This window comes from Molossus molossus, unplaced genomic scaffold, assembly GCF_014108415.1.
Source record: "Molossus molossus isolate mMolMol1 unplaced genomic scaffold, mMolMol1.p scaffold_m16_p_14, whole genome shotgun sequence".
In the NCBI taxonomy this organism is placed as follows: domain Eukaryota; kingdom Metazoa; phylum Chordata; class Mammalia; order Chiroptera; family Molossidae; genus Molossus; species Molossus molossus.
In genome coordinates, this window is record NW_023425349.1 from 52,982,862 (window position 1) to 53,009,713 (window position 26,852).

Here is a 26,852-nt window from a genome sequence, read left to right on the forward strand (position 1 = left end):
GGCGCCATTCATTGGCAGTAATTGGGCCTAGAGTGTGCAGTAGTGAAACCAGAACAAAGAAGTCAGTGTATCCTAATTAGCAGATAAAGTAATAATGTCAAAGCTTTGTCCATTTAAAAGTCCACCAGGACACACTATTTCAGAACCTTCCAGTGCGTTTGCTCATATGAAAGAATGGCTTATTGTGGTCGAGTGTGTAGAAAAGTGTTTAGTGTTTTCTTACTCAGAAGTGGCATTTTTATCACCCTGTACTTGAGCGTGATGATCTGGTCCCACCGAGAAGTGGCAGACCTGACGTCCACACTTACGTGGCCAAGTTCTTAATTGCTGCTTGTGAATTTTTCACCCTGCTCACTGGCTTTGGCGCAGGCATTCTCGGCCGAGATGCTTTGGACTGGACCATTCTCGTTGGGGAGGGTGGGACTATCCTGTGCACTGTGGGATGTTTATAGCAGCATCCTTGGCCTCTACCTGCTAGAAGTCAGTAGCAGCCCCCGTTCCAGTTGTGACAACCAGAAAGCCTCCAGATGTCATCAGATGTCATCTGGGAGCAAACAGGTGTGAATCCCACTAGCAGGTTAGTACTCTGACTCATTTCCCCCACTTAATCTTTACCTCCCAGTGGGTACATTCATTTTTGTGTCTTCTCAAACCAAATATTGTTTGGACAGTAAGTTTTGTTTCCTTGAAAAGTTAAAATCAGCCCTGGCCTGTTTGGCGCAGCGGTTAGAGCATCAGCCTGCGGACCAGAGAGTCCCGGGTTCGATTCTGGCCAAAGGCACGTACCTCGGTTGCAGTTCGACCCCAGCCCCAGTTGGGGTCATGCGGGTGGCAACCAGTCGATGTGTCTCTCTCACACTGATGTTTCTCTTTCTCTCTCTCTCTGACTCCCAATCTGTCTGAAGATGTAAAAATATCCTCAGGTGAGAATTTTAAAAAAAAGTTAAAATCATATACTACTTTATGAATTTAAATGATATGATTTTTGAAGTAGTCGCATCTCCATTTCACTTTGTTAATGCAAAAAGGAAATTGCAAGGAAACGTCACATTGTTGTTGAGTCCATAAACTGAGCTCCGCTCACAAGGGCAGCAAGTTCTACAGGTGGTAAATATATGAATAAAGAGTAGAATTGCCATCAGTTTGCTGATTTCGACTTCTTCCTGAACACATGGGAAATTGGTTTGCATGTGGGAAGTTGTTTCTAGTTGGGATGGCCACATTTGGTGTTTGGTTGTCACCCCAAATGGCAGACTGTGCAGACTGGGTTTGGAGAGAGAAGCGGGGAAGAAGGACTCTGAGACCCTTGGAGTCCAGGAAGTAGGTCAGCTCCATGATGATATCAGCCCCAGAGCCGTGCGGCCCACTGTTAGCAACCATCCACTTACTTTGATGCACGGGTGTAAATTCTGGTGGTTCTACCTTTTTGCTTTGCTCCTACCTTGCCTTATATTTGTGTTTCGTTTTCCATGCACCTCAACCCTCACTAGATTGTGAGCCTTGTAAGAGTGGAGACCTTGTCCCTTTGGTTCACACTGTGTTCCCAGCTCCTAGAAGCTGGTAAAGAGTAAGTGGAAGAAAGGAAAAAAAGAAAGAACTAAGATTGCTTTTTTATTAATAGTGGTTATGTATATAAGTTGAATGCATTAAAACATTTTTTATTTGGTCTTCACTTCATACTTGGGGATTATAAGACTTTAACTGGTCCCCTTGAATTTAATATTTTTTCTTACCTCAGTCTAATCCACACACAGTTATGAAGACAATCTTCCTTGATGCCGTTTAGTCCCTAGCACAGGGCCCCGTGTGCAATGTAACAGGGACCAGGTGGACCAGATTCCCCCGGTCCAGGACCCAAGCCTGGTGGCCTCTTCTGTACTCAGTCATCCCCCTCTCTTCTAACCTCATCTTTCTTTGCGCTTCACCAACAGGCTGTACCCTGGCTCTTCTCCACCATTTACCTGTCTTTTCCATTGAGCCGATCATCACTTACTTACCTTGTCTTCAGAACTCATCTCCTTGTTAACTCCATTATGTTTTGATCACTCATTCACATACGGTCATATTGTTCTTGTTGATAATATGCCTTTGTAACTGGTCTCAATTAGTATTACATTTAGGGGGGTTGGCATTTATCTCCCAGCTAGACTGTACCTCATTTTATTTCTTATAAATCCTTCCTCCTCCTCTTCCCACTGAATAGGACCATTTTCTGCACCCAATTAAGCTTTCAGTAAATGCTATATAATGAAGGTAGAGCTGGTGCCGGGAGCAGTCTCCACCACTGGATTTCCAGACATTCAGAAAATTCTTGTAAACGCCAGGGACGGCCGTCTGATTCCAGAGTGTTTAGTTGGAAGCTCCTCCTTTCAGGATTCCAGTTGCAGACATAGCCCGTGGGTTTTGGCTGTGTGTGAGCGGGCATAGCTCCGTTAGTCTAAAAAAAGGCTTTTAGCCAGTTAAGAGGCCCCTTTTAACCCACTTAGAGATTTTTTTAAAAACTGTTTTGTTTTGTTTTTACATTTCCATAATTATTCTTAAATTAATCAAAATGTTGGTAATAAAAAAGTTGTTTTATTGTAATATCTCCCCAGTTTATTATTTAGCCTTTTTCTTCTTTTCAAGACCCAGTCTTAATTTTTTGTGGGGGAGTAGATATGTGGAATTCAGTTTAGCTCCAAGTAACAGAGACCCAAAACATGCAATAGCTAAACAAAGTAGAAGTTTCTCTCTTTCACATAAAGGTATAGAGGTAAGCTTCCCAGAAGTAGCATAGTGGCTTTGACCCACAAAGCTCTTAGAGACCCAGGTTCCATCTAGCACAGTGGTTCTCAACCTTCCTAATGCCGTGACCCTTTAAAACAGTTCTTCATGTTGTGGTGACCTCCAATCATAAAATTTTGTTGCTACTTCATAACTGTAATTTTGCTACTGTTATGTCTTAGGAAACCCCTGTGAAAGGGTTGTTTGACCCCTAGAGGGGTAGTGACCCACAGGTTGAGAACCGCTGATCTAGCACATTGTTCCTCTATCCTTGTATATGAACTCATGGTTGAAGATAGCAGCTAGAGTTCCGGTGATCACATCTGCATTCCAGGCAGCAGGGTGGAATAAGGATCAAAGAAGAAAGGGGTTGTAGACCTATTCCTGCGTCTTTTAAGGGAGATTTCTGGCACTTGCTGCATGTCATTTCTACTGTGGCCATATTAACAGTAAAGGAGGCTGGGGAAATACAGTCTATATATTTGCCCAGCTACACATAGGAGTACTGTTAATACGGAAGAATGACATAGACATATTGAGGAACAGCCTCCAGCTGTGTTGCCATGGCTGCCTTGTTCATCCACCTCCTGAATGAACTTTCTTGGAGTTTCTTTTAGTTCATCTCTCTTGCCTTCCAAATAGTGACTTGCTATAATCATATTTTTAAAAGACAAATACCTATGTGTTATAAAAACTTATAAAATATAAATATCAACATTGAAACCACCCATGATTCCACAACCTAAAGATAACTACTGAAACAGTATCACTCAAGAACTATCCTTAACACAAATATAGAACAAGCAACTCTGTCCACAGAGCAGTAGAATGTTTTTTAAAGCTTATTATGTTATACTGTATATTCAATTATTCCTTCAGGAAACATTTTTAAACATCTGCTTTGTTCCCAGTATCTTGTTAATTGATGTGTTACTGAGAAGGGGGAACAGTGAAGGATATTTTGAATATTAAACTTGTTGCTCTCAAGATAGTTGTAATCTGGCGTAGGGAGATAAGACTATATACATGAAAAGTTGGGAAATCAGAACCCTTGTAAGTCATATTTGTGTTAATGTTTGTAAAGATACACTAGAAAGCAAGGAATATAAAAAATAATGATACTAGATATCTTTAATTGTAGAATAGTTCATATTGTGGACATTGTAAAAATGACACCTTGAGAGCACAGCTTGCATTTTTAGTTGCTGGAGCATGAAATCTGAATGACAAAGCCTTAGGATAGTCTGATTCAAGCAGGATTAGCAAATCATCAAGCCTAATATGGCAAAATTCTAACCTCTATGGATTCCCAGATTTAGGAGTCTAGACCTGTGTTTTAAAGCCTGATGTTAAATCAGTGCATTAAAAAAATTTTTTTGGAGGGAAACATTAAAAAACAAAACAAAAATCCTTTCCTATTGAAAATGGTGGGAAAAGTATGATAAGAAATAGCCCTGGCTAGTTTGGCTCAGAGACCTGGGTTCGGTTCCCGCTAAGGGCACGTACCTCAGTTGCAGTTTGTCCCCGGCCCTGGTTGGTCGTGCCGGTGGCAGCCACTCGATGTGTCCCTTTCACGTCGATGTCTCTCTCTCTCTCTCTCTCTCTCTCTCTCTCTCTCTCTCTTCCTCTCTTTCCCTCTCTTTCCCTCCTACTCTACCTGAACAAAAAATGGAAAAATGTCCTTAGGTGAGGATAAAAAAGAAAGAAAGAAATAGAAAAATCTAGGAGTACCAAGCAAGTTTAACAGTTGCCACTAGATGGTGAGATGAGTAACCTTTTTTCTTACTTAAATAGTTGCTAGCCCTGGCCAGTTTGGCCCAGGGGTTAGAGTGTCAGCCTGGGGACCAAAGTCTCTGGTTCTACCCAGACAAGGGCACGAACCTCGGTTGGTGGTTCGATCTTCAGATCTTCGCCTGTGAGAAGCAACCAGTCATGTGTCTCACATCCATGTTTCTCTCTCTCTTCCTCCCACTCTATAAAAAAAAATCAATGGAAACCTATCTTGGGGTGAGGATTATTAAATAAACAGTCTCTGCATGTCTTTTTCACCTTAACATGTACTGCTTTTATAACTGGACAAAGGTGTTTAAATTGTGTTAAGGAAACTCAACAGTGGCAAAAGCTGGGTTGAGATCCACGTTAAAGGATGACTCCTTATCCCTGGCTGAGAGCCAAGTGCTGAGCAGTTCCACGGCACGGCTGGGCACTCTCGCCTGCGGAGAACAGTGGGGCCGATTGTGCCTCCCTTTCTCAGGTGACAGCGGCCCGAGGCTGCTTAGCTTCCACACAGGAACACGAACTCTTTCATGAAGAAGTGGCTGGCCCGCAGACAGAGCCTCTCTGTGGACGTGGTTACATTGCTGGCCCTATTTTCACTGCTGGCAGCACTGGGATGATGAAGCGCACACGTTTTCAAAAGCTCCCGGTTTCCTGTTTTCATTAAGAAGCAGGGAATGCCGAGCCGGAGTGTGCGGGGGTGGCGTCACCGGAGGCGGAGGGAGGCTTCATTGGTGGACGCTCGGCCTATGGCATCTGCGCGTGGCCCGGCTCGGTTTACTCGAGTGCTGAGCCCCTTGCCTTAGGGGGTGAGGAGCAGGGCGGCGGAGCCGGGCGTGCGGAGCAGCGGGCGGGCCGGCGGGGAGCGCAGCGGGCGCCCGGTAGGTGTGCGGGGTGCGGGCCGGCGGGCGGCGGCAAATCGCAGGCGTGCGGGCCTCGGTCTCCTCGGTCTCGGGGGGATTCTCTGAGCCACGACCCCCGGCTGGCGGTGTCTGTGAGACCCGTCCGCCTCCGTCTGACACCCGAGCCTGCAGTTTCTCTTGCTTGTGGAATTTCAGGCAGCGCTAGAAACAGGTCCGGCTGCATATTTTGAGTGACGTGTGGTTCGTGCGGAGTTAAAAAGGAAGGAGAGACGGAGAGACACGGCGTATTCGCACGAGCACAAATCTCCAGCGCGGGCGCCCTTCATCAGCTCGCCCTTGCTTGATGAGACAGTGATGGGTGCTGTGCCTCCTTTCGTTCTTTCCCTGCGTGCTGGTTTGGACTTGAGATCTAGTGCCTGGATTCCAACAGCTGGGACAATGTAATATTGTTTTAAATCAGGGCGCGCAGGACACTTACTTTTTTAATCCTCTGCTTTGCAATCTTCTTTTTGTACTTTTCTTTCCAGCACATGAGAGGAAAGAGGGTGAACAGAGGCAAAAGGTTTACTCAGAGCATTCCCATATGAGGCAGGAATGTTCAGTGGTGTTGGGGTTGGGAAGGGCAGGCTGGCACCCAGAATTGCTGGAAGTCTCAGACCTTGACAGCAATCAGGTGGGGTTTGTCTACCCACGGCTTGCATTTTCACTCATTGCTTTGGGTCCTTTCCATAGCTCTAAAAATGCAGAGCTTCTCATTATGGCTCTAGTAAAACACATTACTTAATCCTACAATTTAAACAAACAAAAATGGCCTTGCTTTTCAGATTGAAATGCATAGCTCAGGGCAGCAGCAAGTTCTCTGCCTCGAAATGTTCTTGTTTCCTTTTCTGAATGTTTGGTTTAGGCAGAAAGTAGCATTTACCAAATGCCACATGATCCAGTGTTTGGATAGAGGTTTGCCCTCTTTTCCATTCTCCTTTGCATCTGTTTGCATACACCACAGCTACAGAACATGGTATTCTCCGGTAGTGAATGTTCTGTCCAAAAGAAGTCCAAGTGGAGAAAACTTTTCCTCTAGCTGGCTCAGGGTTTGCTTTTGCTTTTAAATGGGAAGGCACAAAATAGAGTTGGAGTTTACCCTCTGTGTTCTTGCACCCCTGCTGCTGGAGATAGTCTCTCCACATCTCCCAGGCCCAGCCTTCTCAGTGAGACAGGAGTCAAGGCCAGTTGTGATCTTGTGCAGGTGATGAGGCACTGCAACACTTCAGCCACCTTTAGTGAGGCTGTGTGATCTGCACTAGGGGGCAGAGCTCCCACCCCAGGCCTCCTGAATCTGCGGACTTGGTCAGTTACTCTGTTTTTGTTTGTTTGGGGTTTTTTGTTTTTTTTTTTTTTGGTGCCTCAGAGAGCACTTTAATTTTTTTTTTATCTCTATTATTGGAAGTGTTACAGATGTGCCCCCATTTTCCCACTTGATTGCCTCCACCCAGTTCCTGCCCTGCCACAGGCCTTCACCATCCTTAAAATAGGAGTCTTAGTGACTGCCATCTATACTTCAAATGACTGTACACAACAAAAGAAATTATCTACCTGAAAATGCTTTTAAGTCTTTTAATGCATTCTTTCAAAAAATAAAGTATTTAGTAAGGACTTGCTATGTGCTTGGCTCTTTAAAATCATTATCTCATTACATTCTTTGAACAACTTTATGAGTTAAATGCTTGTATTTTCGTTTTTTACTCGGGGAAAACTGAAGTTCCCAGAGGTTTATTAACTCATTTCCCCAGCTGTTAGGTTGTAGATTCAGGATTTGAACATAGGTCTGTCAACTCTTAAATCATACCAGCTTGCCACACTGCAACATACCCACATGTTAGCTTTTCCCATTGTGTGTATTATATGGCATTAAAATACTCTCTTCTCTCTCTCTCCTTCAGGAAAAGCAGACGATGTTCTAAATGGGGACCATGACAAGGAACAGAAAGATCCTTATTTTGTGGAGACTCCCTATGGTTATCAGCTAGACTTAGATTTTCTCAAATACGTGGATGACATACAGAAAGGAAACACCATCAAGAAACTGAACATCCAGAAGAGGCGGAAGGCACCTGTGCCATGCCCAGAAAGCAGGGCCGCACCTGGCCAGCAAGACGTGTGGACTTCCACCGAATCTCTGTCATCTTCCAATAGCGATGACAACAAGCAGTGCCCCAGCTTCCTCCTAGCCAGAAGCCAAGTTCTGTCAACGCCAATCACAAGGCTACCTGCTCCTCTGGAGATCTCACCTACTTTTTTCACTATCCCAGAAAGCCGACAGCTGCCACCACCCTCACCACAACTCCCAAAGCACAACCTTCATGTCACCAAGACGCTGATGGAGACCCGGAGAAGACTGGAACAGGAGAGAATCGCCATGCAGGCGACACCGGGTGACTTCCGAAGGCCCAGGCTGGCCAGTTTTGGAGGCATGGGCTCCACAGGCTCGCTCTCCTCATTTATGGGTTCTGGAAACCACAGTACTGTCATGTACCAGCTTCAGAATGGATACCAAGGCAACGGGGATTATAGTAGCTATGCCCCAGCTGCTGCCACCACTTCTTCCATGGGGAGCTCTATCCGCCACAGCCCCCTGAGCTCAGGGATCTCCACTCCTGTGACCAACGTGAGCCCCATGCACCTGCAGCACATCCGGGAGCAGATGGCCATTGCCCTGAAACGCCTGAAGGAGCTCGAGGAGCAGGTACGAACGATCCCTGTGCTCCAGGTAAAGATCTCTGTCTTGCAAGAAGAGAAAAGGCAGTTGGCCTCACAGCTGAAAAACCAAAGAGCCGCATCCCAGAACGATGTCAGTGGTGTGAGGAAGAGGTCCTACAGTGCTGGGAACACGTCCCAGCTGGAACAGCTCTCCAGGGCCCGGAGAAGTGGCAGGGAATTATACATTGACTACGAAGAGGAAGAGATAGAGAGCGTAGAGCAGAGCACACAGAGGATAAAAGAGTTCCGGCAGCTCACAGCAGACATGCAGGCCCTGGAGCAGAAGATCCAGGACAGCAGCTACGAGGCCTCCTCGGAGCTCAGGGAGAACGGGGAGTGTCGGCCCCGAGAGTGCCGGTCTGTGGCTGTGGGTGCCGACGAGAACATGAATGACCTCGTTGTGTATCACAGAGGCTCCAAGTCCTGTAAGGATGCTGCTGTAGGGACAGTCACTGAGACAAGGAATTCTGGGGTCAGTGTGACAGAGGCCATGCTTGGAGTGACTACTGAAGCTGACAAAGAAATTGAACTGCAACAGCAGACCATAGAAGCCTTAAAAGAAAAGATCTACCGCCTAGAGGTACAGCTTAAAGAAACCACTCATGACCGAGAGATGACTAAACTCAAGCAAGAGCTGCAGGCTGCCGGATCGAGGAAAAAGGTTGACAAAGCCACGGTGGCCCAGCCACTTGTTTTCAGCAAGGTGGTGGAGGCTGTGGTGCAGACGAGAGACCAGATGGTTGGCAGTCATGTGGATGTAGTTGACTCATGTGTTGGGACCTCTGTGCAAACAAGTAGTGTAGGCATCTCCTGCCAGCCCAATTGTGAGAATAAAGTCACGGGGCCGGAGCTGCCCATGAATTGGTGGATTGTTAAAGAAAGGGTGGAAATGTGTGACCAATGCACTGGAAGGTCTGTGGAGACGTGTGATAAAAGCGTGGGTGTGGAAATCAGCATCTGTGAAACAGGCAGCAACACGGAAGAGTCAGTGAACGACCTAGCACTCCTCAAGACCAACCTGAATCTCAAAGAAGTGCGGTCGATCGGCTGTGGTGATTGTTCTGTGGACGTGATTGTCTGCTTTCCGAAGGAGTGCTCCTCCCGGAGCGTGAGCACGGAGGCTGTGGGCCAGGTGGAAGCTGCTGTCATGGCAGTGCCTCATACCACAAGCCAGCACACCAGTACAGCTTTGGAACAGGTGAACCAGTTCACCAACACCGAGACGGCCACCCTCACAGAGTCCTGCACCAACACCTCCCTCAGCACTTTGGACAAGCAGACCAGCACCGGGACTGTGGAAATGCGGACCGTGGCTATCGGAGAAGGCCGTGTCAAGGACATTAATCCGTCCACCAAGACTCGGTCCATCGGAGTTGGAACGGTGCTGTCTGGCAATTCTGGGTTTGACAGGCCGTCAGCTGTGAAGACCAAAGAGTCAGGCGTGGGGCAGATAAATGTTAATGACAACTATCTGGTTGGTCTCAAAATGAGGACCATAGCATGTGGGCCTCCCCAGTTGACTGTGGGGCTGACAGCCAGCAAGAGGAGCGTAGGTGTCGGGGATGAGCCTGTAGGAGAGTTTGTGGAGAGCCCCCAGGCCCCGGCTCCGCCTGGAACGATGACCGGCTTGGATCACTACATTGAGCTTATCCAGAAGCTGCTGGTGGAACAGCAGACACTGTTGGCTGAGAACTATAGTGAACTGGCGGAAGCTTTTGGGGAACCTCACTCACAGATTGGCTCCCTCAACTCGCAGCTCATCAGCACCCTGTCATCTATGAATTCTGCCATGAAGTCTGTAAGCTCTGAAGAGTTGAGGAACCCTGACTTCCCCAAAATGAGTCTGGGTCAAGTCGCAGGTAGGTAGCACTCCAAGGAACCTGGGGACGAGGAAGGGTGGGGGCAGTGCATTTCTAGGGGATAAGGATTTTTTAAGCGCTGGAACCATTTTTTGGAGCCAGGGAGACAGCTTTAGAATGGTAATTGGCAGAATGAAAGCCATGGTCAGACCTGCTGTTTCTGATTGTCCTGGTAGCTTGTTTGGCCTCTGGCTGAGGACTAAGGATAGAAGAAGAAAAGCAAACTCATGCTGACTGGCCTAGGGGCTGTCTCCTGGGACTGCTGGTTTGATACGGTGTCTTTCAGTTATTTATTTACTTGCCCATTTAATTTAGGCAGGCTTGAAAAAAGTCCTTCACGTTTGTAACCACAACTACCAGAATATTATCAATAATGTTCTCAATGAAAATTTTGATGAGGGGAAGGAGACTCCATGAATTCATTTATTAATTCAGCAAATAATGGTGGAATTCCTGCTTTGTTTCAAGCGTAGGTATTGACTCCTGTCCTGACATTCTAGTTGGCACAGGCAATAAACAATAGACCTAGCCTATGTCAGGTGGCGATATGTGCTATGAAGAAAAGAACTCCAGTTGTAGGAATAGTGAGTGTGTTGGTCAGAAGGGGGGGGCTGTTTGAGATGGGGAGATCCAGGAAGGCCTCTGTGATACGGGGCCCCTGAGCCAGAACTCTGAGAGGAGGGAGCCCTTTCCCACTGTTCATTTTGACAGCTGCTTACATTTTTGTCTTCCTCGTCCTGGCCCTTCTTCATTGGGATTCCCGTTCACCTCCTGATTTTTAACAATGGAAGTTAATACCTGAGAAATTACCCTGGAACAGTTTATGACATGCAGCAGTTGCCTGCAAGCCTCTCTAGAACGACTTCCCTTGTTTTCAGTTGTGAGTGTCCCCAAGAGTGCGTAATATCACCCTAGGACGGGTGTCAGTCCTGGCTCTGCATCGGTCACGAGCCAGCGAGACCTGGGGAAGCAAAGTCACCCTTCTTTATGCATCATTGTAAAATGGGGACTGGAAGGGCTCCCATCCTGTATGGTTGTCAGTGTGTTGATCACTGGCATGTGGTGAGCCCGGGCAGCCTCTGTTGTCACTGGTGGTCGAGCTAGTTGTGTGTTGAATGTGGTTGCCTTTGTTGACATGCTAAACTGTGGCGTGAGGTTTGAGAGGCTACTACAAACATACACTCCACTCTAACCAAAGGCTGCATGTAAAACGAATATAAATGCTTCAGATGATTTGTGTCATGTGGATTAAGTTGAATTGTAATGTGAAAATGTGCAGTATTATAGGCTTAAATGTAAGTAATTAACAAAAATTTCAGAATCTTTCTGTTTCTCTTTATATAGCCTATCTGTAGTGATTGAAATGGATGGACATAAATCTTTTATATCTTCCTAGGTTTTCACTTTCAATACTGAATTAATGTTAGCTTTTAGTAACTGTGCTGTGGAACAGATAGTTTATTGTGGAAGAAAAAATGGAGATGACCGTGACTGCTGACGTGTGGGTTTCTGCCTTTTAGAATCAAAGGAGTCTAATAAATGCTCAGGGGAGTCATTTTAGAGTAAACAGGATTAAAGTGATACGTAAACTGAAGCAAAGTCTTAAGTAACTAATAATATGTCTGTTTCCACTTCTTTTTTAAAAATCATGATGTCAGATGTTGAAGTCAAAATAAAACCCTTAAATACCTCCAGACACAGATGGTACAGTAGATCATCCATTACAAAAGCATTTTCCTGCCAGCCTTCCTCCCTCCTCCTCAAACTGGGGTTTCTGTTTCACATTCTTGCCAAAAATATTCAGCTGGAGCATTGGAGTAATCTGCCTGACACCTTGAACAGCAAGAGCAGGGGGAAGGTTTTGTCTGGCTGTATTACAGTGTGTTTTGGTCTATTTCCAGTCACGCCAACATTCCACACATCTCTGTTTAGATCTGACCCTGCAAATGAACACCTAATTCATCTGCTAAAATGCACAGGAGACACGGCATTCGTGAACAGAAGTATACGTATCTTGAATAGCACATGTTTGGTCCTAGTGGCAGCTTCCTCTGAGCACAAGAACAACTTCAGAGTATTTCTGTAATTCACCTCGCATTTGTACTTTAAATGTTTTGTTTTTAAAGTCCTAATGAAGAAGGAACTCGGTTAGGAACTCAACCCAGGATATTAAATTTTTGTTATCTGGTGTTTGTTATATGAACTGAAAATGTAAGCAGCTTGATCTAGGATCTAGAGGGAGCCTCACTACCTGCAAGCTGTGAGGATTAAAGGTGTGTCAAAACGCGCTGCGCCGCACCGTGCACGCCGTGCAGTAGAGAATACTGCTCCCACACAACGTCTCGTGCATTTCTGTACCGAAGGCATACTGGAGTGTAGAAGGGTAGTCCTTTCAGGCTTTCTTCTCCAAACCAAACAATAGGGAATTTGAGTTTGACATCTACCAAAAAGATCACATACATGATCACATATGTCAACCTAATACTTCAGTTTAAAGAAGTTGTTAAGTTTGGGCTCTGAAGCCAGACGTCTGGGTTCAGATTCTTTCTCTGCCACGAGCACAGCTTGTCTTTGTTCCCTCACAGGGTTGAAATGAAGATTTAGTGATTTAAGAAGAGTCAAGCATTTGGAACAGTCTGCAGCTCAGAGTATAAATGCTCAATAAATGCTGGTTGTCATCACTGATACTATTTTTAGCATTCCAGAAATGGAAATGTGGATATAGAACAAATTGCCAAACAGAAATTGTACAAATGATTTTCTTATTTCTAACCCAGATTTTCATCTTCATAATTCTGGTGGGCCATCACCTCCTTCCCCCAATTATTATGCTTCCCCAACTAACAATTTTATCAATATAAAAATATACAGATAACCTTGGCGGTGTGGCTCAGTGGTTGAGCATCGACCCATGCACCCAAGGGGTCACTGGTTTGATTCTCAGTCAGGGCACATGCCCAGGTTGTGGGCCCGATCCCCAGTGGGGGGCATGCAGGAGGCGGCCAATCAATGTTCTCTCTCACTGATGTTTTTCTCTCTCTTTCCCTCTCCCTTCCTCTCTAAAATCAATAAAGAAAAAAATTAAAAATATGTATATACAGATAAAAATAGGAAAACACTAAGTTGGTAGAATAAAATTTCAGTTCAGGCTCATTCAGAATCTGTGGGAAAACTTAAAACTTAAAGCCAAAATTAAGTGTATTGGTGTCCAGTCTAGACAGTTCTTAAATTTGCCCACAGTTGAAGATTTGAAGGTATCAATTTTCAGTATACAAAGGAGCATCATTTCTAGCAGCATCATTATGCCTAAACTCCTATTCACTTTCTTAACAGTATAACGAGTGTGTGTTCATAACAAATTAGCAGTTCAGAAGAGCGTAAAGAATGACATCCTCTCCCTCACACCCTCATGGGGCCACCTCGTATGTGTTTGGTGTGTACACACGTGTATGTGAGCAGGGCTGTATTTTAGAGACAGACTTTTGTTTTTAACAAAAGTTTAATCTGTGTATTTTTCACATAAAAGATGACAAACATTTTTCTAGGAGTTGGAGACAATGTCATGGTTTTGATGCAGCTGGAATTTGGTGCTGACCAAAGATGTTCTGTAAAGCACTTTGTAATTCATTCGCACGTGTGTGTGTATTCATGAAACTTCAACTATATATAAAGAAGTTAAGAGGAAATAAGTTTCTGTTCTCACAGAAACCTTAGGAAAAAATGTTTATGCTTCCTATAAATGAATTGGACTGCTTTGGTTTGAGGAGTGGGTTAATATTTCTTTTTCTTTCTTTTCTTTTCTTTTTTTCCTTTCCCTCTGGAAGGGGAGAGAGAAAATTCTAGAGAAATGACTTGCAGTTACAAATACTCTAAATATATATAACTGTCTCTGAAGAAATACAAACAAAACTATCTATAATAGTGGAACTTAACTGCCTGCCACATGATTTATAGAAAATTCTTCTCTCATACTCAAAGAGAAGAACTGCATTTTAAATCTGCTTCCGTGTTTGCACTGTTAGTTATGTTGGGTTTGTTAAAAAGTTTATGAACTTGAAGCCATTCCCATAATTGTGAAAGCAGTTTTGTAGACAGAGATGTGAGCCAAAGCAAAAGCAGGGAAATAAATCGTTAACAAAATACCATTTCTAGCTAGTTTTCTCCCAGTTCTAATAATTACCATTTACTTGTCCTGGTACCTATTTTTTAATCATAATTTTCTTTTAATAAATGCTACAAGAACATCAGAATAAGTCGAACACAGTATCTCTGCCACCCTGCAGTATGGTCTGGCATGATATAGTTAGTGGAAGTCCTGCTGACCTGGAAGTCGGAGAGCTGACTTGGAGTATCACTGTATCAGTGAACTTGGAGTATCACTGTAGAGAGAATTTGGGCTGCCATGTCCTCCTGTGTCATGAGAAGGATGGATTAGATTTTTCTTGCTTGGGGATCTTTCAGTAGACTTCTTCTATGAAAGTAGCTCTTCACCAGGCTGCCTATCAGATTCAGCTGGGTGACTTTCCCAAAACTCATGGGTTTCCTGCTGCCATCCACCACCACCATCACCAACCACCGAGAGGCACATCCCAGGCCCTGTTTCAGGGAATGAACAGCCTTAGAGTGAGGCTGCTTAAATTGGGGTCTATGCCTTCATGAACACCTTTGTGTTTGGAAATTTTTGTGAAGAAAGTGCATAATTTTCATCAGAATCTAAAAGAGGATCGCTGACCCTCAGAAGGATTGAAATTATAGATCTGTTTCAGACCTTGGGGAAGAAATACCTCAGCCCCAAGGAAAATTTTTGACAGAGTTTTTATTGGTTCATCCCCTTTGTGAGCCCTTTGGTTGACATTCATTTCAAAATTTTTCCTCTTTTTAAACTGATGCTTTATCATTTCTTGTGGGTACCAGTGAAATGCACATGCAGCCCAGGGAAAAGATTCAGGCTCCTTCGACACTTACACTGTGAGTGAATCCTAATGTGTGTGGTTCGTTTCTGGCTAAAGCACAGAGATTGGTGGTGTTTGAGAACGAAATGGCTTCGAGTTCCTGGTGTCCATTCACAAACGACAAGGGAATTGCTGAGCGTGGATGATGGCTTCAGTCTTCTAAACAGCCAGTGGTTCGTGTCTCAGTAAAGGTGTCTCAAGCCTGCTCTGTACCCTTCTTTGTGTAGGTCGGTTGATAGCTATGCATTCAGTGTCGCCTGTATGCAAAGTGCGGCAGTGTGACAAAGATGGAAGCCAAGCTGTCTAGCAGAAATATGGATGATTCCCTGTGGTGTTGTATGTTATCCACCAAATAGTGTGCACATAGACTGTGTCAGGAGAGCTCAGCTGGAATCGAGCCCTCTGAGGTCCAGGGAGGAGAGGAGCTTAGGGAGCAGAGGACTGTAGCTGTGTCTGAAGAACAGAGAGCACATCTGCTCAACTCCACTTCAGTTGCTGCGGCTTGTCAGTGTGGGTTTTCTGGGTCATCTTGGGATGGTGTGTAATTAAATGTGGGTGGGGTTGCAATGAGGAAGAATCTGATTCTTAATCTACTCCAGCATTTTCATTTCTAAGGACCCACTTTTAGATACATTCGTAACAGCTGTCTGGCATTTTCCCAGGAAAAGATTAAAATGGCCCTAGGAATTATTAAACTACAGCTCTGACCATTTAAATTTGTAATCTCCAGTTTAAGCTGACTGTTTGGCATTCAGGTGATGCTTGAGAGGGGATCCTGGAAACAAAGGGATTGTCCTTCTCCATCAGAGCTTACGTATTTCCCCGCAAAAAGTCATGAAAGGTACCCAAAAAGGGGTCCTTCATAAATAATCTGTTCCCCAAGCCAACATGTGGGCTGAAAAGGGTGAATTCATGCTCAAGCTCTTTTCTTCATGGAAAAACTAGACTTATTATTACAGATCCCTTTGAATTTTTATACTTTGGGAAAATGCCTAAGTCATCAAATGGCCTCTGTGATGATTTAGAAATTTCAGTCCTACCTCTTCTTGACCAGTAAGCTAGATATTGTTTAAAAAACTTATCGTAGCATCTAGCTCAAAGTTGGCACAATAACATGTTTTATTAGCTGACCACACTGTTCCTAGTTGTGTTTGTAAAAAGCACTTGACATTATAAATAAAAATATGAGTTAGCATGCCAGATGAGTTGGAATGTGTGAACAGCAACTTTTAAAATCCATTTTAATACATTTTTAAAAATCAACTGTTTAACAAATTTAGAAGCACGTTGCTATATACCAACAACTAACACCCATTCTGGGTGAATAAACATCTCAGAGGAAACTGGAGAAGGTGATCTCTTTAAAACTTCTCCGGTTCTGCTTTTTGTGGAATTAATTTTCTTATCCAGTAGTTTGCTTTTAACAGTTCTAAAGAAAGTTTAAAAAAATGTTTTCAAGTTACTTATTTTTTATTATAGTTTGCCTTAGCTAATATAATTATCCATATATTAATCACTAAGTACACTTGAGAATTAGAATTAATGCTTCCAAGGTGTTCTTGTTTTCCAGAACAGTGAAATTTCTGTCACTTGCTGTCTTTTAGTCATCATATCTGGTCAAGTCCTAAAATGAGGCTGGTGCTTTATTGCCATTTATAGCAATGTTGCGTTCATGACCAGACTGCACAGTAGCCACTCCCCTGTTCACTAACTCCCCAGTGGTGTCTGTGGAAACCACTGCCCCCTGGTGGGAGTTTGCAGCATCTAGGCCAGAATTCTGAAGGTATTTTGTGTTACTCCTGTTGTTTTACCTGTATTGTTTGGATGGTATTTACTGTGTATCGTGGATTTCTATCATGAGGGCTCCAGGCCTGTTAACTAAATAACCAGTAATTCCTAAGAATTCACATGATCCAAGTTGATGGATTGAAACCAAAGGAAGTCTACACTCTTGTTTTCAGCAGGCAAGTTTTATTTTTATGCTGCCTAATTTAACGCAGTTGGTCTTAGTCCTAGGTGCTCATTATAACCACTTGGGGAGCTGTTAAAAAAAACAAAAACTAATATTTGGGCCTACCTACAGATAGTTCATTACATCTGTATTTTTAAAAGCTCTGTTCCCAACAAGGAGGGAAAAAAGAGGTGACTAAGGTTGAGAAGCCCCTGACTTTTCTTGGCTGCTGGATCTCTGGCTTGCTTGGCTGCACCTTCCCTGTGTTTTATCAAATACAGTAGTCATCTGTCACAGTCTCAGTCGTATGCTAGTGCCCGTGTCATCTTGTGTGTGCCCTATAACTACGACGGGTCTTCTCAAGTTCAGACCATTGTTTGTGGGCCAGTTAAGACCAGCCAGAGTTTTATTACCATCTGAAAAACATTTTGTGGCAATAAAGGTGACAGATTCCCTCTGATTTCAGTGAATGAGAATTAGTCTAACCTTTAATGATATTTGCCTTGCTAGTTAGCCTAAACTTTTGAGTTGAGTTACGTAGGCACTTATTAAAGTCTTCCTGTGTCTAGTGCTGTTCTAAGCACCGAAGAGGCACTAGATAAGAAGATGGCCAGAAGGGATTCAGGGAGCTCACATTCTCGAGGAGGAGACACACATGAAACAGAACGGAGGACAGAACATATTTTGGTCAGGACAAGGAGGGAAAAAAGAGGTCTCAATGGAATCGTATCAAGAAAAAGCTATAGAGGAAAGATAATTTGGGCCAAATCTTGATTAGAGAGTGTGTAGAATTTAACTGGCAAAAGCAGCTGGAATTCCAGGCCTATAGAACAATTTAGTAAGGAAGGGCACAAGAGCGGGGGTAATTAAGTCACTGGACCACTCTTAATGAGTACATGGTAGTAGTTCTGCAGGAAAAAAAATCCCACCAGCAAGAAAACTCTGTCCACACTCATCAAGAAATACCCTGAAATGCCTGCTTGAGTGGTTGGACCTTAATTAGAGAAGTTTTATAAAGCCTAAGTTTATAAAACTGAGCTATGGTGAAGAGAAGCGGTTGCCTCTGGGTGGGAGATTCTCTGGAAGGGGAGGAGTGTGGATTTTACTGGGTTGTTAGTAATGTTCTGTATCTTAATTAGGGAGGTGATTACACAGGCATTTACCAAAACTCACCAACTCTACACTTAAAGTCTTTTCATTTTATTGTATATAAATTACACCTCAATTTTAAAACATTGTTAAAGGTCGTGTTTAAAAAGAAAGAGAACCTGTGGATTAAAAGACTTAAAAACCATAGCAGCCAATGGAAATATAGGACTGGGATTCTGATTTAAACATTATCAAAAAAAATTTAAGACACCATTGAAGAGATTTGAATACTGAACAGATATGTGGTACTCTTAAGAAATTATCTCATTTTAGGTTTGATAGTTTTAGAGTTATAATTATTTTTAGGAGTTTTTTTGTTTCAGGAATATATACTAAAATATTTATGGATGAAAGTGATAGGATCTCTAGCTCTTGGTTCAAAATAATTCAGTGTGAGTGGAGGCAGTATAGATGAGACCAGATAGCTCTGATCATTGTAGAATCTGGTGATGTGAACACAGGGATTTCTTTCTTTTTTCTTTTTAAATAATTTTTTACTTTTCAATTACTGTTGACATACAATATTATATTAGTTTTACATGTACAAAACAGTGATTAGACATTTATATGCTTTATGAAGTGATCACCCGCAATAAATCTAGTACCCATCTGACACCATACATAGTTATTACAGTATTAGTGACTATGTTCCCAATGCTGTACTTCATATCCCGTGACTGTGCTGTAACTCCTAATTTGTTCTTAATTCCTTCACCTTTTTTACCTGGCCCTGCCCAACCCCCTTCCCATCTGGGAATGGTCAAAATATTCTCTGTATCAATGAGTCTGCTTCTGTTTGCTTATTTATTTTGTTTAGATTCCACATATAAGTGAAATCATATGGCATTTGTCTTTCTGTGTCTTCACAGTATACTACCCTCTAGATTTATCCATGTTGTTGCAGATGGCAAGATTTCATTCTTCTTTATAGCCAAGTCCTATTTCATTGTATATATGCACCACTTCTTCTTTATCCATTCATCTGTTGGTGGAAACTTAGGTTGCTTCCTTAGCTTGGCTATTGTAAATAAGGCTGCAATGAACATATGGATGCACATGTCTTTTCGATTTAGTGTTTTGGGTTTCTTCGGATAAGTACCCAGCAGTGGAATGGCTGAGTCCTTTGTTGTCTCTTGTTACTCTATGTTATAACTATGTTGTCTCTATGTTCAAGTATTTTGTCTGGTATGAGTATTACTACCTCAGCTTTTTTTGTTTGTCTATTTTCATTAAGTATCTTTTTCCATCTTTTTACTTTTAGTATTTGTGTGTCTTTGGATCTAAAATTGGTCTTTTGTAGGCAGCATATATAAGGGTCTTGTTTTCTTATCTGTTCAGCCATCGTGTATCTTTTGATTGGAGCATTTAATCCATTTGCATTTAAATTAATTATTGATAAACATGTATTGTCATTTTATTGTTCACCTTCCTCCTCCTCCTCCTCCTCCTCCTCCTCTTCTTCTTCTTCTTTTCTTCACCTTTTAATATTTCATGTAGTACTGGTTTGGTGGTGATGAACTCCTGCAACTTTACTTGTCTGAGAAGCTCTTTATGTATCCTTCAATTCTAAATGATAGCTTTGCTGGGTAGAATAATCTTGGTTGTAGGTCTTTGCTTTTCATCACTTTGAGTGTTTCATGCTAATCCCCTCTAGCCTGTAAAGTTGCTATTGAGGAATCAGCTAACAGTCTTATGGGAACTTTCTTGTAGGTAATGAACTGTTTTTATCTTGCTGCTTCTAAGATTCTCTTTGTCTTCCATCTTTGGCGTTCTAATTATGATGTGACTTGGTGTGGGTCTCTTTGAGTTTATTTTGTTTTGGACCCTCAACACTTTCTGGACTTGTATGTTTATTTCCTTCACCAGGTTCGGGAAGTTTTCCATCATTATTTTTTAAAGTAGGTTTTTAGTTCTTTATTCTCTCTTCTTCTTCTGGCACCCCCATGATGTGAATGTTGGTACACTTGAAGTTGTCCCAGAGGTTCCTTACAGTATTCTCTCTCTTTTTTGGGGTAGGGGGAGATTTTTTTCTTTTTACTGCTCTGATTGGGTGTTTTCTGATTCCTTAGCTTTGAAATCGCTGATTTGATCCTCTTCTTCATCTGCTCCACTGTTGATTCCGTGTAGAGTATTTTTCATTTCAGTAAGTGTATCCCTCATTTCTGACTGATTCTTTGTTTTCTATCTCCATTTTTTGTTTCTTCTTTGTTGAAGTTCTAAGTTCATCTACCCTTTCCCTGAGTTCATTGAGCATCCTGATAACTAGTGATTTGAACTCTGCATTTGGTAGATTGCTTCTCTCCATTTTATTTAATTCTTTTTGGAGTTTATTCTTACTCTTTCATTTGGGACATGATTTTTTGTCTCCTCATTTTGGCTGTGTCACTATGTTTGCTCCTATGTATTAGGTCAAGCTGCTACGTCCTTCAGTCTTGATAAAGTGGCCTCATGGGCTCTGTAGGTATCTTGTAGAACCCAGTGGCACAGCCTCCATGGTCACCTGAGCTGGGTAGTCCATGTGTGCCCCCACTCCCTGCCCAATGTGAGCTATGTGCATACTCTTGTTGTAGTTGAGCCTCGATTGCTGTTAGCATGCCACAGAGCACGACTGACTTCAGCAGGGCTCTGGTTCTCAGCGAGTCCTCCTTTTGAGTCCACCCCTTGAGTGTGTCACTTAGAGACATAGTTGGGTGATGCTTCAGTGTGGTCTGAAGCTATCTGCCAGGCGTGCTGGCTCTGGGGTCTCCCAAGAGGTGCAGGCCAAGATCAACCGCTTCCTGTGCTGGGCTTAGAGGTGCCCAGGAGGGGCCAAACCATGAACTGAGGTCAACTACTGGTAGTGCCAAGCCTGGGGCCACTTAGCAAGAGATACTGGGCACTCCAAGGCCAGATGCTGCATGTTTGTGGTTTTTGAACCTTTGAGAGATTTTAGGAAAGTCTGCAGCATATGGACCAAGAGAGACCATTTGTGTGGAAAAGCCACTGGAATTGCCTTGGATGGGCCTGCAACTTAGGTTGGGCAGGATCTCAGAACCACCAGCCTGGGCTTAACAGTGTTAGCCAGGTTAATAGAGACTCCGATATGGTGCCCTCCTGCCTGCTCTGTAGGGCTTAGCAAAGGGGCAATGGCCTCTGCCAGCACTTCTGTCTGGGAGAAAGCTGCCCCTCCAGCCTTTCCCCCAAAGCCAGACAATTCAGTTTCTCTCTGGATCTCCCTGGCACCTTTCCAGCTGCTGCCCCGGCGCTGAATGAACAGAGGGATTTCTTATACTGTTGTCTATTTTTGTATATGTTTAAGATTTCAATAATAATAAAAGCTATTAATGTATTTGCATTTTAAAAGTCATTGTTCTTGAATGTGAAAACGCTTAGTGAAGATGTTGTTCCAGGGAGAGTTTCTGGCAGTGGGGATCAACTACTGAGACTTTTTAGAGGTTACTGTGGTAATTTCAAAGTAACGATGAATGTACTTGGAGGATAAATGAAGATAAATGTCCTGCTTTGTTTATTTTGCTTAAAATAAGTCAAAGTCATTTTAGACACCTTGTATTTGCTGTTGGGGGCACATCAGTCATAAGTAGCATTAAATACGATTTGGAGAGCTGCGTTCAGTATTGTGTGTGTGTTGAGGAGGGAGGTGGATTTGTGAAGGGATCACCAGGGGAGCTCCTCAGAGCTAGAGAAGGGAGCATTGTGCTGTTGATTAGTGGACAAAGTGCTGTTCACAGAATTATGGTATGTGACCTGAAGGCACTGAACCTTCCTGGACTTCAGAATTCTTAGCTTGGAAACATGAGAATTAAAATTTAGATGATCTCTAATCCCTCAAATTGAACAGATTTTCTCCCTCTCCTTTTTTTTAAAATTACAGTATCAATGTTTTAAACTAGCAGTTTCCAGCCCCGCCGGTGTGGCTCAGTGGTTGAGCGTCGACCCATGCACCAAGAGATTGCTGGTTCGATTCCCGGTCAGGACGCGTGCCCAGGTTGTGGGTCAAATCCCCAGTGGGAGTCATGCAGGGGGCGGCCAGTCGATGATCTCTCTCATCAATGTTTCTGTCTCTCTCTCCCGCTCTGTTCCTCTCTCTCTAAAATTCAAAAAAGGGAAAAAAAAAATTTAAACTAGCAGTTTCCAAAGTGGGCTATCTGTATCAGTCTTAAAGAAATGTTGTGGTCAAGTTCTTATCATAGGCCGTTATTGTGGGTAGATTTTAATTTTGTATTTGTATTAGTAACTTTTCTTTGTAATGCATACTTTAGAAAATAATAGAGACACAAAGAAGAGAAAGAATTATAAAAACCTATCATTCTTTAGCCTTACAAAAACAGTGTTAAACAGGCTTGCTGCATATCCTTCCAGACGTTTTCTACCATGTATACATATACATGTAATTATTTACCAAAAAAGACTTACTTTCTTCATACCATTTTATAACCTAATTTGAAGACTCACTAACATTACGCTCTTTCTACGTTAATAAGTGCCCGCCCACGTGAACACGGCGAATGGCTGCACGGAATTCGCGGTGCGCGTGCACCGGTGCGCATCTCCCCAGTTCCTTCCTGGCCCCGTCCTTCCCGCCTCCAGGGGCTGTTTTACCTGTGGAAAGAATGAACATCCTTCTGTATTTTTTGTACAACTTCAATACAAAGTTTCTCGAGATCAAATTGCTAAGTCAACCATTTTTTTTTTTTACTCACTTCATAAAAGTGATTTTGAACATAATGAATCAATATTCACTATAGGAAAAAATGGCAAATACAGAAAAAAGTTAAGATCACTATAGCTTTGAGATAACTTTTCTGGTTTTGTGTGTAAGCATACCAACGTGCTTTAATGCAGAGAATTTCTGTGTCTGCTTTTCTCATTTAGCCATATATAATAAACATCTTTCCGTGTCAGCCACCTTGAAAATTCTGTGATATATCTGTATACATTAATTGCATAACGCTTCACCCAATTTTTCTGCTTCAGTCAGTGAACAAATATTAAGTACCTAACACACGCAAAAGCAATCCAGTAGATGTGGTGAGAGAAACAAAGTTGATTAGAATTGTTTGGTGCCCTTCAAATATTTACAGACTCGAAGGGAGTTTCAGGCGGTCGGACAAATCATCTAGTACCTTGTGTTATAGATCCTGTACGAGTTTATGAGAGATGGGCTGTGAGAGTTCAAAGAAAGGCAGGTTACTTTTGGTGAGCGTGGTGAGGGGAGGCTCAGAAGAGGAAGTGATGGGGGTGGGGTGGAGGAGCATGCCAGGTGGAAGAAACGCAGATTGGAAGTAGTCCCATGCACTGGGATACAGTCCGCACCCCAGAAAGGATCGCAGGTATAGAGGGAAATAAACTTGGGGAGGTAAGTTGGTGCCAGGTCGCAGATGATGTAGAATATCTGGTCAAGCAGTGCGGACTGTTTCCTGAGTGGTGGGAGCCTTCTGGGTTTTGTTTTCGCTGGAGTACAGATGGGATTTGAGCTGGGCTGGAGGGTTGCAGCAGCCCGTGGGAGGGCAGGGGAGGAAGCGGCACAGTCAGGATGCCTCTCTGGAGCCCGGAGTAAGGCTGGTTGTAGCAGCCAGAATAGAGAGAATGACAAGCTCTTGCAGATCCGGATATGATAATAGAGGAAAAGAGTAAGAGTCAAGAAGGCCTTGGGGGTTTGAGTTTGGGTGGCTTGGATAGTAGTTCCATTTATGCAAAAAGAAATTGCAGTGGTAGGGGTTGGGGGGCGAGAAGCACTTGAGAAAATGATGAGTTGCAGGAATCTTTGGTTTTGTTTTTTTTAACCGTTTAGCCCGTTTTGTTTGGTCCCAGCATCACACACTTCTACATCCTTCTCCTTCCTGACAGGAAGTAATTTGGAATACACCTGTAAGTGTGGAGGCCTACAGTCAGCAGGACCCTTAAATACTCAGACATCCCGACATGGACGAGAGGTGGGGTTCGCAGAAGGGGAGCCCATCGGCAGCCAGGATACCTCCCCCTCTCAAGAAAGCACGCTGTCTCCAGTGAACCTGACGGATGACCAGATCGCTGCTGGCCTCTATGGTAACGTGCCTCCCTCCCAGTCCTCAGCATCAGGATTCAGGCCAGCATTCCAGTCTGCTGTCCCTGTGCCTTCCCTATAAACTGACCTGGAGGCATGACACAGTTGTTACGATGGTAGACCTGGAATAGCTTTAGGATTACAAAGAAAGAGCTCTGTGGCCCCTTTAAGAAAACTCACCTGATTTTATGAATTGTGAAATATTTTAAACAGTGTTTCACTCTTTCACAGTCTGGAAGGCATACGTTTTTTCCAGGTGATTTCAGCCACAGAAAAAGTATAATCATAATCCTTATTTTAGTGCCTAAATGGTTTTTGAGGATCAAATGAGACACGACATCACTTTATAAACAGGCAAGTCTGAAACAAACGCGAGTTGTCGCTGCTTTTGTTATGTCTGGAAGCACTAACAGTTTTTCTTTCTGTAAAGAGCATTATTAATGGAACTTTGAATTATTATTTTTTTTTCATGAACACAATTTTCCAATGATTTTTGTGTAGGTTTCCCATATAGACATGCCAAGATCTACATTTACATGAGTGAGGGGAAAAAATAAATAAATGTATATGAAGAAAGATTACCTGTTCACTTAACTTGTATGGGTATGAGTTGTGTTAATTTTGTCCATCTTGATTTACTTTTTCACAGTATGTGCAAATAATGAAAGTACGCTGAAGTCCATCATGAAGAAGAAAGATGGCAACAGAGATTCAAACGGAGCGAAAAAGAATCTTCAGTTTGTTGGAATTAACGGAGGGTAAGGAAAGACGGTGGTACCAGCATTGATACACGGTCTGTCTGTCTCCTTTGCCTCCCGCCTACTCAAGTTATATTTAAAGGTGCCTAGCCTGGGAGGCTGCCGCATCTTGGTGACGGAAGACTCCCTCCTCAGAAAGGTGCACACGGGCTTCTCTCCTCTCCTCTCCTTGCTATCTTTAAGGATATGTCACTGTTGAAAGAACACCTGATGAAGCTGAGCCAGTCACAACTTCTCACCTTTGATCTGAAAAAAAAAAAAATAGTCTTCAACAAAAGCAGCAACTTGTACTTACCTGTATCAGAACGCAGACACAAATAGGAAGAGACTGAGCACCACCCCATGGCCAGTGAGAGGCACCCGCTCCTTCGGAGGGGGCTGTTTTGCTTGGCTCTCCATGTTTACAAACAACATTGTAGGGCCTGACCTCTGAAGAGCAGCCCAGCCCTGCCATCAGTTCTTTGCAATGTGTGCTAGTCACTTGTCCCTTCCCTTCTAACTGGCACAAGTAAATAGCTAAGCCTGTTTGTCATCCGACAATTAAAGCAATTAAGCTATACCCGATACATGGCCTCAACAAGACAGCAGGAGTGCAGTTGAGAACATTTATAATCAAGTGTATCACAAAGATTTAACTTCATGGGGACTATTTTCCAAGTCTTTCCAAGCTTTACTGGGTGATGCAGCCCAGGAGGTTTTGGAGGGCATATACCAGAGAAACTATTGGTTACTATGTAATCTGTTCGACTTGACGCTGGGAGATTAATGGAGCAAAAAGGAAGAATAAAGGGGGAGGGGAAGGAATAGAAAAAATGAACAACTGCGAACCTGGTTTTTATAAGATTCTTTTTATTTATACTAAGCAAGAGGTGCTCTCTCTACATATAGTATATATATTTTCTACAAGTGGTATATGATACTCATTGGTAACCCATTCAAAACGACCAGGCTTTTAAATAGACCTTACTTTGGACTTCTCAGTGTAGGGTCTAAAAACCACTGGTGAAATTTCTGGAGTCAGTCTGCAGCTTTTTCTTCATAGAAAGTTCTGTCACTGGGTCTTTATGGGCACACCTTGCATCTCCTGAACTCCTGATTGCCACCTAGGTACGAAACCACTTCCAGTGATGAGTCCAGCTCAGAGGAAAGCTCTTCTTCCGAGTCAGATGACGAGTGTGATGTCATTGAGTATCCTCCTGAGGATGAGGAGGAAGAAGCGGAGGACGAAGACACTCGGGGAATGGCGGAAGGGCACCCTGCAGTTAATGTGGAAGGTTACAAGGCCACCAGGGTGGAAGATGAAATGCAGGTTCAAGAATGTGAACCTGAGAAGGTGGAAATCAGAGAGAGGTGTGGTACATTCCCCTCCCCCCCTTCCCCTCCCACGTTTAATATGCTTTGGCAATAGAATTGGCCAGTTAGGAGATTTTGTAGTTGTGTCTGTTCAGTCTTTCCAATCTCCAAAGGAAAGGTAAACTTGATTTGTTCCTTATGGGCATCTCGTCAGAGAGACAAGTGCAGAAGAAGGCGATAACTCTTACATCTCTTACAGTAGCAAAGAGAGAGGCTTGACATGTTTGCTCACCTTTATTTCCTTCTACTTCAACCATTTGTTATCTAATTAATTGTATCCATGGAGCCATCATCCACATAACTTTTAAGCGCCACTAAGTTTCCAGTGTTTGAACAACTCACCTTGTATTTAAAGGCATGTTAGAAGTTTTTGTGACCAGCACATTCCTTTTAAGGTTTCAGATTGTACCATTAGTCATTTATCTTGATTCAGTTGTCAGTACTGCTATTACAGGATCATTGTGTGTGAGAGGGAGAGTTTTTTGGCCTCAGCCAAACATTACATTTACTGTAAAGATGATGTAATCATTCACACGTCTATTTTTGGTTCATATTGAGTGATTGGGAATGCTACAAGAATGGATTTGGGAATATCATAAATAACAGCTGGAGTATCAAGTAAACTGGTTGG

General features: G+C 43.2%; 1 protein-coding gene across 6 annotated transcripts in view; it reads left to right on the forward strand.

The window, feature by feature from the left end:
* The window catches only part of KANK1 (KN motif and ankyrin repeat domains 1), a 196,159-nt gene that overhangs the window by 156,333 nt on the left and 12,974 nt on the right, over positions 1-26,852 (forward strand). For 4 of the 6 annotated variants that reach the window (XM_036261121.1, XM_036261123.1, XM_036261125.1 and 1 more), the window contains 4 exons: positions 7,340-10,015; positions 23,915-24,112; positions 24,760-24,868; positions 25,976-26,218. In XM_036261121.1, the coding sequence (XP_036117014.1) occupies positions 7,340-10,015; positions 23,915-24,112; positions 24,760-24,868; positions 25,976-26,218 (3,226 nt within the window). Of the gene's footprint in view, positions 1-5,384; positions 5,421-7,339; positions 10,016-23,914; positions 24,113-24,759; positions 24,869-25,975; positions 26,219-26,852 lie in introns of those variants that run through there. The other 2 variants (XM_036261126.1, XM_036261122.1) reach the window with 2 other exon arrangements.